Source organism: Bos taurus, chromosome 28 (genome assembly GCF_002263795.3).
Source record: "Bos taurus isolate L1 Dominette 01449 registration number 42190680 breed Hereford chromosome 28, ARS-UCD2.0, whole genome shotgun sequence".
Taxonomy (NCBI): domain Eukaryota; kingdom Metazoa; phylum Chordata; class Mammalia; order Artiodactyla; family Bovidae; genus Bos; species Bos taurus.
Window position 1 is genome coordinate 4,141,453 of NC_037355.1, and position 16,463 is coordinate 4,157,915.

Here is a 16,463-nt window from a genome sequence, read left to right on the forward strand (position 1 = left end):
GCACAACCCTACTTGTGGACAGCACCAGAAGCACCTCAAGACGTCCTGCAAGGATCCCACAGCAGCCCCAGGGCGGGCACGTGGAGCACAGGGTGAAGATGCCAGAAAGCCTCTGGAAAGGGGAGGATGGCGCTGGGAGGTCAGCAGCGGTAGCAGTGAGCACAGCCAGCTTAAAGGAATGTGGAGTAGAGCATGGAACTTTTTTCTTCTGGCTTTGGCTGCGAAATAAGTGTCAACAATTTCTGCTATAAATGGAAGGTTAAAAAGTGGGGCAAGAGGAGAAATGCAGGAGAGTCAGAGCAAGATAAAACAGTAATTATTTCCTTCCAATTGCTCAAGCCAAAACCTGGAGACGTCCTCAACTCCTTCCTTTCTCTCCTTCCTCCATCTAATCCATAAACAAATCTCACTGACTCTACTTTCAAAATATACCCAGAATTCAACTAATTCTTCGCAGATCTGCAGCTACTAACGAAAGCCACCACCTCCTAGAGCCAAGGCTACTGCAAGAATTTCCTTCCTGGTTCTGTGTGTACTCTCACACAGCAGCCACCAAGATCTTCCAGAACAAACTCTCCAGTGGCCTTCCACAGCACCCAGGATAGAACCCAGGGCTCTCGCCATGGCTTAGAGTCGAAATATTCCATAAATGACCCTGTTTCCCAGCCCCCTCTTCACTGACCACGTCTATCATGCCCCCTCCCCCTCTCCCTCCACTGTGACTGCAGTGACTTTCTCCTCACTGTTTTCTGAACACACCAAGCACGTTTCACGTCAGGGTCACTGTTCTGGCTATTTAATACTTTTACTTGGAATGTTCTTCTCCCATGTTTCCCTAGAACCCAGCCCCCCTTCACCTCATTCAAGTCTTTTATAAATATATCATTTAACCAATCCTACGTAAAAAAATACCCGCCTTGATCATCACTCAGTCCTTACCCGGTTCAATTTCTTGTCTTAATGTTTACCATCTAACATATCATGTACTTACTTACACATCTCTTTATTAACTCCCTCTCCCCACCCCACACCTCAAGGGGAATTTACGCTCCATGAGAATGGGGGCATTTTTGTTCCCGTTGTTCAGGTACTCCTAGCCCTGAGGATAGCACCTGTGCATAGAAAGTACTTACTTCATATTATCTGGTGAATCAACAAACAAATGAAAAGATTATCAAGACGGGACTCAGAGAATATGACAAGGAGGAGCCAAGAGTACATGTATTTTGCTTTGGAAAAGAAACTGGACTGGGGACACTAAATAAAGAAAATGAAAAATCCAAACCTAAGAAAATTTTATAGTGATTTCTATGACCAAACAGACAAAGGGTACAGATACTATCCAAGCTCTTCAGAAATAAAACTGTGGGGCTTCCCTAGGAGTCTAGTGGTTAAGAATCGACCTGCCAATGCAGGGGACATGGATTTAATCCCTGATCTGGGAAGATCCCACATGCTGCGGACCAAAGAAGCTTTGCACCGCAACTGCTGAGCACTCTCTCTAGAGCTGTGCTCCCCAGCAAGAGAAACTCCCACAGTGAGAAGCCCACGCACCGCAGCTACAACAAGCCCCTGCTCATCACAACTGGAGAAGGCCCGGGTGCAAGAACCAAGACCCAGCACAGCCAAAAAGAAATAAGCACGCTTTTAAAAAAGAAATAAAAACTGTGACTTGGTTCTGAAAATAAAGAGTCTGGATTAAGAAATACGGTATGAAACAAACCAAAGTAAGGGAAGACTTTGGTTAATCATTTGTCAGTTTTTTTTTTAACTGTTTCTTAGAATGGAAAGTTTTTAGCTGGAACAGAAAGAGTCAAAGACAAGCTATGAATATGGTTCAATATGATCTGAAGGCCATCCTGTAGTCACAAACAATGTTTCAAGTGCAGACACAGGGCAAAGTGGAAAGGGAGGTAGAATACAAATGCAGCATTAAAATGCATCTAAGAAACGCTGTCCAGGAATGTGTGCAAATGAAAGGCAGACTGAAACAGTGGGTGCTGCTTTAAAAGCCTAAAGAGAAAAATTAAATAAAAACAACTAAGCTGATAACATCAATCCAAAGGCATACTGGGAAGGCTCAGGCTTCAGAAAACGTGCTAGAAGATGAACAAAGACAGATTTCATGCCTGATAGGGGAAAAGGGGGAAAGGAAAGCAGAGAATGAACACATAAATCAGAAACACAGAGCAGGAAGACAGTTCCAACTAAGGAAGTGAGAGACAGTAGGCCTGCTTCAGGGAAAACGGCTTTAACAGCAGAGCAAAAAAAAAGAGGTGGATAAAGAACACCTAGGGCGGTCAGGGAGGAGTTAGAGAGAGGAGGAAAGTTTAACTAGACTATAAGATAAGCCAAACAAACCGTAGAGTGATGGGAATAAAAGGGAGAAGGAAGTCATAAATGTTCAAGCATAGCCTCAAAAATGGCACAAAACACGCCAAAATTAGTTAAGTGGGAATAGTTAACTTTTATAGGAGATGCGGCATCAAGTTGCAGATACAAGAATGAAGTAAGTCAAAAAGTCAGTCAGTTTTGTCACTCACCAGCCCTCTGACCTTGAACAAGTCACTTAACCTCTCCGGGACTTATTTCCTCTCTTTAAAAAAGAGTGTGTGTGTGTATGTGTGTGTGTGTGTGTGTGTGTAGGGGGAAGTCAAAAATGGGTGATCATTCTAAGTCTTTTTTTCCTCCAGCTTATTAAAGAGGGAAAGACAAGAAAAGCACAGAACTCTTTTAAAGAAAGAAATCAGAAAAGGAGAAATTTTTTTTAATAAGAAAAGTTAAAGAGTTTTGCATAGTGCTTTACAATTTAAAAAGTGCTTTTACAGGCTTGATTATACACACTCCTCACAGGAAGCCTGAGAGACAGAAAAGGCAGGCATCATTTAACACTATTTTCCAAATGGAGTAACTGAGGCTCAGAAAGCTTAAGCAACTGGCTCAAGGACACAGAAACACTGGCAGATCCAGGATCCAACCCAGGTGTCATCGCAGCACAAAGTCCACTATCCTTCTGAGTTCAGATGGCCTCCTCCTGGGTGACTAAGGTGTTTCAGGACGTTTCTGAGGCTTATTAGATAGTAGATAAGGGAAGAGTTATACACATTTAAACAACAATCTGTTAATTTAAAATGAAACTCCTTTAGAATTAAAGAAACTCTTGAGAGTCCCTTGGACTGCAAGAAGATCCAACCAGTCCATTCTGAAGGAGATCAGCCCCGGGATTTCTTTGGAAGGAATGATGTTAAAGCTGAAACTCCAGTACTTTGGCCACGTCAATCGAAGAGTTGACTCACTGGAAAAGACTCTGATGCTGGGAGGAATTGGGGGCAGGAGGAGAAGGGGATGACAGAGGGTGAGATGGCTGGATGGCATCACTGACTCGATGGACGTGAGTCTGAGTGAACTCCGGGAGTTGGTAATGGACAGGGAGGCCTGGCGTGCTGAGATTCATGGGGTCGCGAAGAGTCAGACACGACTCAGCGACTGAACTGAACTGAACCCTATATGTAAACTACTTCACCATACAAAACTATTTCCTACAAAGTTGAACTTGTTTGTCATAACCTATTAAGACTATTCTTTCAGGGGCTTCCCTGGTGGCTCAGTGGTAAAGACTCTGCCTGCTAATGCAGGAGACACTGATCCCTGATCCAGGAGGAAGCCACATTCCCCACAGCAACTGAGCCCATGCACCACAGCTACTAAGTCTACGCTCTAGAGCCAGGGAACCCCAACTACTGAGCCCATACACTGCAGTTTTGTTTGGTTTTCTTTGTAGTATCTAAAAGGACTGACACCACATCTCTGTGGTAGTGATGATAAAGGATCAGGTCGGTCCTTTGCTCTAAAAGCCATCATCAGCTGCTGCTGCTAAGTCGTTTCAGTCGTGTCCAACTCTGTGTGACCCCATAGACGGCAGCCCACCAGGCTCCCCCGTCCCTCGGATTCTCCAGGCAAGAACACTGGAGTGGGTTGCCATTTCCTTCTCCAATGCATGAAAGTGAAAAGTGAAAGTGAAGTCACTCAGTCTGTCCGACCCTCAACAACCCCATGGACTGCAGCCTATCAGGCTCCTCTGTCCATGGGATTTTCCAGGCAGGAGTACTGGAGTGGGGTGCCATCATCAGCTAGAGCTGCCCAATTAATTGTGGGACTGGTGGAAAATCTCAGGAATACAATCTGCTGGTTAATGGTCTTGTTTTATCATTCCTTAGAGTAAGCTTTAGACAAAATTAGAAAAATACGTATACGATCCTGGCAGTTTTATTTTAACAGGCAAATGGTTTCCTTCAGAGTGGTTAAGAAGCTCCTACTGAACAGTTCCTCGTTTCCCCAGGACTTGCATTCCTCTGAATTATTCTTCCTCTACCCCACAAGTTAAAGGAACCTATGATTTCTTGTAGCCCACACAACATTACCCTTCACAATCAGCTGGCCATGATTCCCTCCTCTTGGACACCACAGCAAGTCGTCTTGACGAAAGAAAGGGTATGAAAAAGCATTAAAATCCATTAATTAAAGGATTAAAGGGCAGTTTAAGGGCAGAAAGGAGGAAAATCCCAAGAAAGGACCAGAGAAAATGGAAACTGGAACTCAGTGACTACAATCATGTTCCTTTTTTTCTCCTTCATGTTCCTGTACTTTTTTCATCCTTCCCTTCCAGTTCCTCTTTTAAAGTAGCTGGACAAACAGTGGCCAGATAAGCATACCGGAAGCAGAAACTTGGGAGACATTGAAAAAAATACCCAAAGAGCCACAGCCAATTATAAGTTATACATCATCTCATCAGCACGCCCTGACATATACAAAGACCATACAGAACAGATAATGTAAATGAAGAATATAAAATCTTGGTCAGAAAACCTGAATTTAAGTCCTGGTATGCTTCAGGATTAGAAGGAAATGGCAACCCACTCCAGTACTCTTGCCTGGAGAATCCCACGGACAGAGGAGCCTGGCAGGCTACAGTCCAAGGCATCATAAAGGGTCGGACACAACTGAGAGACTCACTCACACACACACACGCTGCAGGATTTCCAACAAATGACCTAACTTTTCTGAGGCTCACTTTTCTAATCTATAAACAGGTATAATACACCAACAACCTAAATATTTTACAGAGCTGCTGTGAAAATCTGAGAAAAATACCACATATTCGAGGCAAGTACCTTTCAGAGTCACCATAATGTTGTAAAGGATAATAAAATACTTAACTGAAGACCCTCTCTTGCAATCAAATTGTTGTTGTTATTCGTTCTGAATATCCAGCACCCATATATATTATGCCTCTCTTAAGAGTTACACCGAACAGACTTCCCTGGTGTCCAGTGGTTAAAAAATCTGCCTGCCAATGCAGGGGATGCAGGTTTGATCCCTGCTCTAGAAAGATTCCACATGCCATGGGTCAACTAAGCCCACGCACCCCAGAGGCCATACTCTGCAACAAGCGAATTCACAGCAATGAATACTAGAGTAGCCCCGACTCAACCAGAGAAAGCCCGCAGAGCAATGAAGACTCAGCACAGCCAAAACTAATTTTTTTTTTAAAGAGAGAGAGAGATACTGAAATAAACATGATGAGGCAGATAAATTTAACTGGCTTTTCAGTCACTACCTGAAACAAATACTGTATAGTCACCTATTAAAACTGTTTATATAGTGCTAATATAAACTACAATTATTCACATACAAGGCTAATGCTCTCACAAAATATGTACACCAAATTTTAGTTCCAATAGTGTGCTAAGCAATCTGTATCTTCTCATTTAATATCCTCCCCATATCCAGTATGATAGAAAAAGCACCAGGCTTGATGTCTGAATGACCTAAGTTTGAATCCCAGCTAGGTTATTTTAAGTGGTAGGTCTTCACCAGCTAGAAGCTAAAACATCCTCAAACATAAAGTAAGAATAATACTACCTACTTCATAGGATTAAAATTACTGCGACCATGTCTGTATTGAGCCTAATCTGGTAACAGAACACTAAGTGCTAATTATATGGTGGCTGGTACTTTGACTACCTTCCCATTCCTGAAAGTAAGCATCTTCAATTTCTTTTAGGAATGCTTAAAATCACACACCAACAAGATTACCAAAACCTCTCTCATCCAAGAAGTACAATGAAAGGGAGTCCCTGAGACTATTGACAGATCCTGAAACTGTGTCTCTAAAATTAAGGTAAGCAAGCCTAAGATCAAATCTCAAGAGTTTAAAATCCATCCTTCCTTCACATGATCTGTGTAGTCAGGTGATTTAAAACCTCAATGGCCCTTCAGCCACAAGCACTCCCAGGAAGGGGGTAGCTCTTTTCTAACAGCCTCCCATTAGGAGACACTTTTGTAACAGCTGGGCTGACTGCTATTCCTTCCCTGAGAAGGACAGTTAAAAACAGGAAGATCGGAGAGAAGAGGATTTAGCTTAATTTGGAAAGCTAAATTAACTAAGGAAAGCAGCTCAAGGAAGATTTAGGACACTATCTTTTTCATGACTTCACATTAAGCTTGTGCCCCAACCACATACATACTTGGGTCAGTTTTGCACTGTTACATTAATACACCTTCAAGCTGCTCCTGCTCTAGAGTTCATGACTATATTCACATTTGGTCCATAATAAAGTTGAAAAATATACATGCATATAAATGAAAATTTCATTAAAGACCAAAGTTGAGGTTTAATCAGGCCCTTTTTTCCTTCCAGCTTAAAGTTTAGTAAGTGTTCAACTTTTTTCTTTGAGACTGTATGATATTAAGACGTGTGCCTTCATCCAACAGCGAAGCAGCAGTTCACAAATTCGACTTTATATTGTATTTTCTCACCGAATTTTCATGTTTAGAACTTTCCTTATTGCCTATGCTCAGCCTTGAATCACACATAATGACTGCCAAAACAGATGATGCGACACACACAAAAGAACTACTGGGAAGATTCAGTGTCTGTGTATAAACACCCACGTGTGATGACCTCTTTAAACAATCTCCTCAAACTCACAATATCGGACAGAGATGGATGGTGGAAGAAGGTGGAGTAGAGTGGCCTGGAGTGGAACTGGATACAAAGAAAAGACTAAGACCTGGGGAGTCAAACGGAGAGTATAAAGAAGGAAAGAGTTTATCATTTACTGCACTGAGGAGGGAAGAGGGATTAGACCAGGTAGGAATGAAAGAATCTGTTAGGGAAAAATCTACAAGAGAAAACAAAGAGATTTCATCAAATTGAGACGTTAGAGTGAGCCCTCCCTCATGATCCAATTCCGTATTTTTTCCAGAAAGCTAAACAGTTCTTTTTCAACAGAAGGGATTATACTAACAAAAGCAAATAAAGGAAACCCATGCTAAAAATGTAACCTACCTACACAGAGAGGTCTGAAAACGGAAATACTTCTTCTCCTGTTAAGTAATGGGTTTCAAAAGAGTAGGGACAGGGAGATGGATGCGAGCTCTAAGAGGGGGAGGGGAGAAGCCAAGCTCTTCCTGAATGCAAGGAGTCTTTGGCCTACATGCTTATTTTAAATGTACCTTTTTGTGGTCAGCTGGCAGATTCTTAACTAAACACACAACCTTGGACTGTGTAAGCCAGAGTCTGATGAGTGGTTCAAAGCGCATGGGGACTTGAAGAGCCGATGCAAACATCAGCCGGAGGTAGAACCCAGCACTTGCTCTGGGTTGCACTCCGATAATCCCCATCGCGCGGCTACAACTCCTGCGACGTTTGAAGCGACTAAAACAGTGTAATGGAGGAGACAAAACAGCAGCGTTCAAGGGGAGCCTAAATTTAGACAGAAGACCAGACAATTAGACCAAGTGCGTGAACCGGTAGTAGGTGGATGATATCCGTTTTCTCCACGGGTTGCTGCACAAGAAGGAAATCCCTTTTACACACACAAACTGCGTTCCTCGCCCCGCGCCCACCCCTAGCACACACTTACTTTCGTCCGGCCATTGATTTTGTAGTTGCCCAGCTTCCCGTTACAGTGACGGATCAGGTCGTCCATGTTGTTCATGAGCAGCCCGATGGTTTCGCAGCCGGGCTCCTTGCCCTCGATCCAGGTGATCTTATCGCCTCGGATGTCCTTGGACGAGTCGCTCTTCTGGCTGACCAGCTGCCCGTCCGTGAACTTGCCGGTGTCGTGCAGGGCGCGCACCTCGTCGCCGATCTGCTGCCCGGTCTCCTTGCCGAGGAAGTCGTCCACCACGCAGATGCCGTGCTTGTTCATGCAGGGCACGATGTACTCCAGCGCCAGCTTCAGTGCCGGCAGCGGCTTCGTCTGCCCGTTGGGCCGCAGGCCACCGCCGTGGCTCAGCCCGTCGCCCGGCGTGTTAAGCAACGAGCGGGACAGCAGGTCCTCCTTCGCGGGCTCCGCCTCGGCAGCCGCCGCTACCCGACCCTGACCACCCGGGGCCGCGCGGGGCGGGGACGCGGCCGCCGCGGGGTCGGCCGTGGGCTTGGCCTTCGCCTTTGCCTTGGCCGCGTCTCCGGGGGCCCGCGGGCCCGCGGTCTCGACGGCTCGATCCCGGCGCGGCGCCGCCTTCCTGGCCTCCCTGGCTCCGGTGGCCCTGGGCAGCGGCGCGGGGCCCGGCTGCTGCTGTTCGCCCGTTCCGGGGGCAGGAACGTTCTCGCCGACCTGGCACACGAGCTTGTGCTTCTTCCAGTCCTGGCGCTGGTGCTCCTTGCTGCAGTAGAAGGAGCTGCGGCAGCGGCTACAGCGCAGCAGGTTCTCCATCTTCCCGCACAGCTCGCAGTACTGCCGGTCTCGCTCGCTCGGGCTCGGCCCGCCGGGCCCGCCGCTGTCATTGGCCATGGCGGCGACTGCGGCGGCAGTGGAGGCGGCGGCCGAGCAGGAGGGGTGGCGGCCGGACGGCCTACCCTGGGGCCGGGGAGCGGGCGGAGCAGCAGGGGCCGTCACTGCGCCATGCGCCCGCCGCCCCTCGCCTCAGGAGACCGGCGCCCGCGCCCTCGGCCCGGCCGCTTCCTCGTCCTTTGGTCGCGCCGCGCAGCGCCGGCCGCCGCCTCAGCGCCTCATCACTGCCGCGGGCTGAGGGAGCGCGGCCTGCGCGGCGGACGGCGACCTCCGCTCGGGCACGCGGGCCCGGCGCGCGAGACCCGCCACCTTGGCCGCCGCCGCCTCAGCGTTCCGGGCGGCCGGGCCCGGCCGGCGGAGCAGCGCAGGGCGTGCGGGCGCCACTCGCTCGGCGCGCTCTGCACGTACACCACGGCCCCGCGACGACCCGGGCGGGCGGGGGGCGGGGCAGGGCGAGGGGAGGGCCGAAGGAGCAGCCGCCGCGCGTTCGCGCCTGGGCCCGGGCGGCGCCGGGGCCGCCTCCGCGCTCCCGCACTCGGCCAGCCGGGCCTCAGAGCCGGCTCCGGCCCCCCTCCCGCCCCCGCTGACCCCGCCCCGAGCGAGCCTGGGACGCTGAGGGGCAGGCCTGCGAGCGGCGGAAGGGTGGGGGCCGCGCCGCCGCAGCAGGGCCCGCGCCCCGCACGGTGCCTACACCTGCTGGGCAGAGCGCGGCCGCGGAATCGCCGCGGAGCTGGGCGGCCTTAATATGGCTGCTGTTTGTGTGGGACCAACTGGGTGTGTTCCAGGCGCGCTCCAGACTAGGTTGCAAGGTGGCTGTTGCCATCGTCGAGTCGCGTCGGAGGAAACGGAAATTCAGAGAAGTAAAGAAACTTGCCCAAGGTCACGCAGAACTGAAACTGAATCCAGGAATCAGATTCTGCAAGATTCCAAGGCTCCTTTTCCTTGGTGTATGGTAAACAAGATGTAAAACAAGGTGTATTGTATTTCAAGAAGGCCTGGAATGGTTAAAAGCAAAAATGTATGGTGTCAACCTGTGTGGTGTCAACCCAAGCCCCTGCGCCCATTTTGAGCCAAATTTAAAGGTACTGAAGTGTGATTTTTTTTTTAAATCATTTTTAAGCCCTGTGAAATCTTGCCGAGTTTAAAACCTCGTGAAAAAAATGTTTGGCTACCTGGTTAATTAAGGTAATCAATGTTCACTTCAGTGTCCACATTCAGGCACTGAAGCTCAGACTGCTGCAACGACTCCTGAAAAGTGGATGGGGGCGGCGGGCGTTACTACATTTACGACTTCTTAAACAAAAATATGTTACTAAAATATTTGCTATGCTGATGAATACAATTCTTTCTTTTATAGAACATAAAAACCTTACCAGAAATAAGCCAAGGGTGTTTCTTTCTGCCTGCCATTTATTTTTAGAATAAAAAGGGCTGTGATTTAGATTTTTACAGTCTTTTGAGCACATGCTAATGTGGGAAGTGCTGTGTTAGACTTGTGTATCATTTGAATAGACTGCAGGTAACTCCAGCAGTCCTTGAGATGAACAACACAAGAGCTGAAATGTGTGAGGTTAAAAGCAGAAGACCATAAGGAATTATAATTCACTTTATAGAATATTTTTAGAAAAACTGGTCTGAATCCAAAAACTCTTGATCAACTACACAGAACTTAAAACTGTCATTAAATTCTGCTGTATAAGTAAACAGTATATTGGGGATCCAATCTGGTGAAAGTAATTGCAATTAGCTTGACCTTTGGAATACTCAAGTAAGTATTTTGTCCACAGCTTCAAATTCCAAACCAAACTAAAAATCCAACTCTGTAAAAAATAAATACTTGGATCTATCTCAGATGTATATCCAATTTTTCTCAGAGCTTTATTAAATAAAGTGTCATTGTTTCATATATTACTGATTCGACTGTTTAACAGTGTATTGGGCTTCCCTTGCGGCTCAGGTGGTAATCTGCATGTAATGCAGGAGACCCAGGTTCCATCCCTGGGTCAGGAAGAGCCCCTGGAGAAGGGAATGGCTACCCACTTTGTGTTCTTGCCTGGAGAATTCCAGGTACAGAGAAACCTGGCAGTGTACTAGGAGAATGCTGCCTGCCAGAGAGTCCAGTGTCACACCAGTGAAATAGCTACTCTACATACACTCAGGAGGTATATAGTTCAATGCAGGAGGCAGAAATGTAAACAAATAATGACAACCTGGAGTTCAGAGTAAATGCCTTAAGAGAGAGATCCGGGTAGGGTGGGATGGGAAAGAAGAAAAAGGAATTGCTCAGATGGTAAAGAATCTGCCTGCAACATGGGATTCCTGGGTTGGATCCCTAGGTGGGAAAGATCCCCTGGAGAAGAGCATGTTAACCCACCCAGTATTCTTGCCTGGAGAATCCCATGGACAGAGAAGCCTGGTGGGCTACAGTCCATGGGGTCACAAAGAGTCAGAGATGACTGAGCGACTAAGCAGAGCCCTGGCCATTGCACTAATCAAGATTTCAAATAGATTAATTTAGAAAGTCTTAAAAATGACTTTTAAAAGTTAGCTTTTAAAACATTTTGATGTATGTGAATTATAAAAATAAAATAATTTCAATACAAGTGAAATCTAAAACTTCTTTGACTTCCTTTTGCATAATAATGATAACTGATTCTTAACAATTCTCACATTTACTAATATAATTATTCTACAAAGACTTTGATTCTTCTAAATTTAATTTTTTGTAGATATTAAAAAGTAGTCCAGCTGTATCTTTGAAACTTCCTATTAGGTCTATGGCATTCAAAGAAGCATTCAATATGCCAGCAAATTTGGAAAACTCAGCAGTGGCCACAGGACTGGAAGAGGTCAGTTTTCATTCCAATCCCAAAGAAAGGCAATGCCAAAGAATGCTCAAACTACCGCACAATTGCACTCATCTCACATGCTAGTAAAGTAATGCTCAAATTCTCCAAGCCAGGCTTCAGCAATACGTGAACTGTGAACTTCCTGATGTTCAAGCTGGTTTTAGAAAAGGCAGAGAAACCAGAGATCAAATTGCCAACATCTGCTGGATCACGGAAAAAGCAAGAGAGTTCCAGAAAAACATCTATTTCTGCTTTATAGACTATGCCAGAGCCTTTGACAGTGTGGATCACAATAAACTGTGGAAAATTCTGAAAGAGATGGAAATACCAGACCACCTGACCTGCCTCTTGAGAAATCTGTATGCAGGTCAGGAAGCAACAGTTAGAACTGGACATTGAACAACAGACTGGTTCCAAATAGGAAAAGGAGTACGTCAAGGCTGTATATTGTCACCCTACTTATTTAACTTATATGCAAAGTACATCATGAGGAACGCTGGGGTGGAAGAAGCACAAGCTGGAATCAAGATTGCCGGGAGAAATATCAATAACCTCAGACATGCAGATGACACATACACTTATGGGAGAAAGTGAAGAGGAACTAAAAAGCCTCTTGATGAAAGTGAAAGAGGACAGTGAAAAAGTGGCTTAAAGCTCAACATTCAGAAAACGAAGATCATGGCATCTGGTCCTATCACTTCATGGGAAATAGATGGGGAAACAGTGGAAACAGTGTCAGACTTTATTTTTGGGGGCTTCAAAATCACTACAGATGGTGACTGCAGCCATGAAATTAAAAGACTCTTACTCCTTGAAAGGAAAGTTATGACCAACCTAGACAGCATATTCAAAAGCAGAGATATTACTTTGCCAACAAATGTTCGTCTAGTCAAGGCTATGGTTTTTCCTGTGGTCATATATGGATGTGAAAGTTGGACTATGAAGAAGGCTGAGCACCGAAGAATTGATGCTTTTGAACTGTGGTGTTGGAGAAGACTCTTGAGAGTCCCTTGGACTGCAAGGAGATCCAACCAGTCCATTCTGAAGATCAGCCCTGGGATTTCTTTGGAAGGAATGATGCTAAAGCTGAAACTCCAGTACTTTGGCCACCTCAATTGAAGAGTTGACTCATTGGAAAAGACTCTGATGCTGGGAGGGAGGGATTGGGGGCAGGAGGAGAAGGGGACGACAGAGGATGAGATGGCTGGATGGCATCACTGACTTGATGGACGCTGAGTTTGAGTTAACTCCGGGAGTTGGTGATGGGCAGGGAGGCCTGGCGTGCTGCGATTCATGGGGTCGCAAAGAGTCGGACACGACTGAGCAACTGAACTGAACTGATGTGTTCTTTTTCCATATATTTCACTGATATCTACTTAATAGCTGTCCATATCAAAACCTTTATTAGCTTTCATTTTGTTCCAATTAAGTATACAAAATCACAAACTAAACATGTATGTTTAGTATGTATGTATGTTGATAAACATGTATGTATGTTGAAGATACTTAGTCAAATGTGACACTTTGAACATTTCCATGAGTAGAACGAATATAAAATGTTTCAAATATTTGCAAAGATCAGTGATTTCAGAGTTTTCACTTATTCGGGTTTAATAATCTGTGAACTCATTCCAAATTAGTGAAGTTTCACCAAACTATCTGCTGACCATGCAATAGCCAGTGAATGACCTGTTCACCAAGGAGATCCTAGAACTCCTAACAATGTAGCTGTTGTCATTTATTCAAATATTACAGAGAAGATCTACACTGCCATGCAGGAATTTATGTTATAAACCCTGTAGAGGGTACTTTGTGCCAAAATCTCTGTTCTAAACATTTTACAAGTATTAACTCATTTAATCTTTATAATGACCATGAGATGAGGACTATTCTTATGTCCATTTATAGAAAATGAAACGAGTAAGGCAATGAGGTGAGTAGCACTAGAAGTGTTACCTAATGCTTCGGGGAGAACAAGAGCTTGTGTCTTCCCCAAGCCAGGAATTAGTACAACTCATTCCCTTCCCCCAACCTAATCAAAATCAACTGTTCTAAAAATTGAAGGAAGAATTAAAAAAGTAGAACTGCTGTCATCACCATATCAGACCAACTTGGACCAACACCTCTTTGGTTTTCCTGTGTTCTTCTGGCAATGTTTACTGAAACTATAAAGCAGTAACCTCTATGAACTGACAAGAGTCTTCCAAAAACAAAAAAAAGAGGCAGAGCTGAGGTTAAATGCAAAGGACAGAGTTAAATGAGGAAATGAATTTAGAGCGACTATGTTGACTCTTGAGGAAAACCCAGTGAACAGGCTTTGTCGTCAAGGGACTAGTCCTATTTCTCCTTTAAAAATGTTTAAAATGCACAACAGAGTGTCTTTTCTGCTCGGGAAATCAAACATCTGATTATTAACTAATGACCTCTTGTTTTCCCATCTGTGACAATCTTGTTTTAATAGGTTACAGAGAGCAGAAAAATCACAAGTATAATATAGGCATCCCACCAAGATAAACAGGAAAGCGATCTTTGAGTTCTGGGAAAAGCAACTAAAAATTCGAGCCATTTTCTAACTATAGTATCGGGACACACACAAGGAGGTGTTGTTGGAAAACAGCACCTGCTCTTCCCTGTACTGGGGGTTCTGCCAGTGGCACACATGAGCTATGAGTTTTTCCACGTAGTTGAACCAGCTTTACTGCTCACCGGGCTTGTTTCCTTATGAAATAAAATACTTAGATAGACTTTCTGTATACGCAGGAAAATTTATCTATCACCCACCTTATCAGCTAATGATTTAAAACTTACCCACTAATCCAGTTAATAATCAATCATCTCATCTCAGGAAATATAACGTGAAACTTTACAACCATTGCTCATTATAATGATTTATAATTCTGCAATGCGGGAGACCTGGGTTCAATCCCTGGGTTGGGAAGATCTCCGGGAGAAGGGAAAGACTACCCACTCCAGTATTCTGGCCTGGAGAATTCCAAAGGGGGTCACAAAGAGTTCGACACAACTGAGTGATTTTCACTTTCATTCACTTATTTATTTATAAAATATGAGTAAATATAATCAGTTGATGTAATTACACTGTGAGTTGTGTTTTTGCTGTTAACAAACATTACCTTAATGTTGAACCACCTTTTAATGTAGTCCCAATCAGTAACTTACACCATCCCAGGTTAAAAACAGCTCCATTTTTTCTGTAACTTTTTTGTAGAAAAACATAAACATACACCAAAATAGAGATAATAGTATAATCAACCTCAGTCCTAATTAGGTCAATAATTATCAGCTTCAACAATTATCAACATTTTTATACTCTCGTGGCCTCCCTACCTTGCCTTTTATTTTGGGGAGAGGGCTGCACTGTGTGGCTTGGGAGATCTTGTTTCCCTGACCAGGGATTGAACTCAGGCCCATGGCAGTGAAAGTGTGGAGTCCTAACCACTGGACTGCCAGGGAATTCCCTCCATTTCATCTTTTTATTTAAATTTATTTTTTTGGGTTATAATTGATATATGACAATTGTATTCATTTTAGATGTACAATATAATGACTTAATATGTGTACATTTTGTGAAACAATTACCACAGTAAGTGTAGCTAACAGTCATCATCCCACACAATTACAATTTTTTGTGTGTGGTGAGAACTTTTAAGATCTACTCTCTTCAGTTCAATTCAGTTCAGTCGCTCAGTCGTGTCCGACTCTTTGCGACCCCATGAATCGCAGCACGCCAGGCCTCCCTGCCCATCACCAACTCCCGGAGTTCACTCAAACTCAACGTCCATCGAGTCAGTGATGCCATCCAGCCATCTCATCCTCTGTCGTCCCCTTCTCCTCCTGCCCCCAATCCCTCCCTCCCAGCATCAGAGTCTTTTCCAATGAGTCATCTCTTCAATTGAGGTGGCCAAAGTACTGGAGTTTCAGCTTTAGCATCATTCCTTCCAAAGAAATCCCAGGGCTGATCTCCTTCACAATGGACTGGTTGGATCTCCTTGCAGTCCAAGGGACTCTCAAGAGTCTTCTCCAACACCACAGTACAAAAGCATCAATTCTTTGGCACTCAGCTTTCTTCACAGTCCAACTCTCACATCCATACATGACCACTGGAAAAACCATAGCGTTGACTAGATAGACCTTTGTTGGCTAATGTCTCTGCTTTTGAATATGCTGTCTAGGTTGGTCATAACTTTCCTTTCAAGGAGTAAGCGTCTTTTAATTTCATGGCTGCAATCACCATCTGCAGTGATTTTGGATCTCAAAAAAATAAAGTCTGACACTGTTTCCAATGTTTCCCCATCTATTTGCCATGAAGTGATGGGACCAGATACCATGGTCTTAGTTTTCTGAATGTTAAGTTTTAAGCCAACTTTTTCTCTCTCCTTTTTCACTTTCATCAAGAGGCTCTTCCATTCCACACTTTCTAGCATAAGGGTGGTGTCATCTGCATGTCTGAGGTTATTGATATTTCTCCCGGCAATCTTGATTCCAGCTTGTGTTTCTTCCAGTCCAGCGTTTCTCATGCTCTCTTACCAACTTTTAAACCTGCAATACAGTGTTGTTAGCTATAGACACTATTCTGTACATTAGAGCTCCAAGACTTACTTATGTGTAACTGAAAGTTTACAGGTTTGGACCATTTCACCTACCCTCTACCTACCACTTCTGGCAACCATTAATCTTTTCTTGGTATCTGTGAGTCAGTTTTTTATTTTAGTTTTTTAGAAATCACATGCAAATGGAATCACACAGTATTTGTCCTTCTCTGACATTTCACTCAGGATAATGCCCTTGCAGTCCA

The 16,463-nt window shown here is 44.7% G+C and overlaps 1 protein-coding gene across 2 annotated transcripts in view; it reads right to left on the reverse strand.

The window, feature by feature from the left end:
* The window catches only part of EGLN1 (egl-9 family hypoxia inducible factor 1), a 63,214-nt gene extending 54,013 nt beyond the window's left edge, over positions 1-9,201 (reverse strand). The window contains 1 exon segment of one of the 2 annotated variants that reach the window (NM_001206046.2): positions 7,929-8,927. In NM_001206046.2, the coding sequence (NP_001192975.2) occupies positions 7,929-8,801 (873 nt within the window). In that variant the 5' untranslated portion in view covers positions 8,802-8,927. 2 annotated transcript variants of the gene reach the window in all.
* Positions 9,202-16,463: the final 7,262 nt, after the last annotated feature.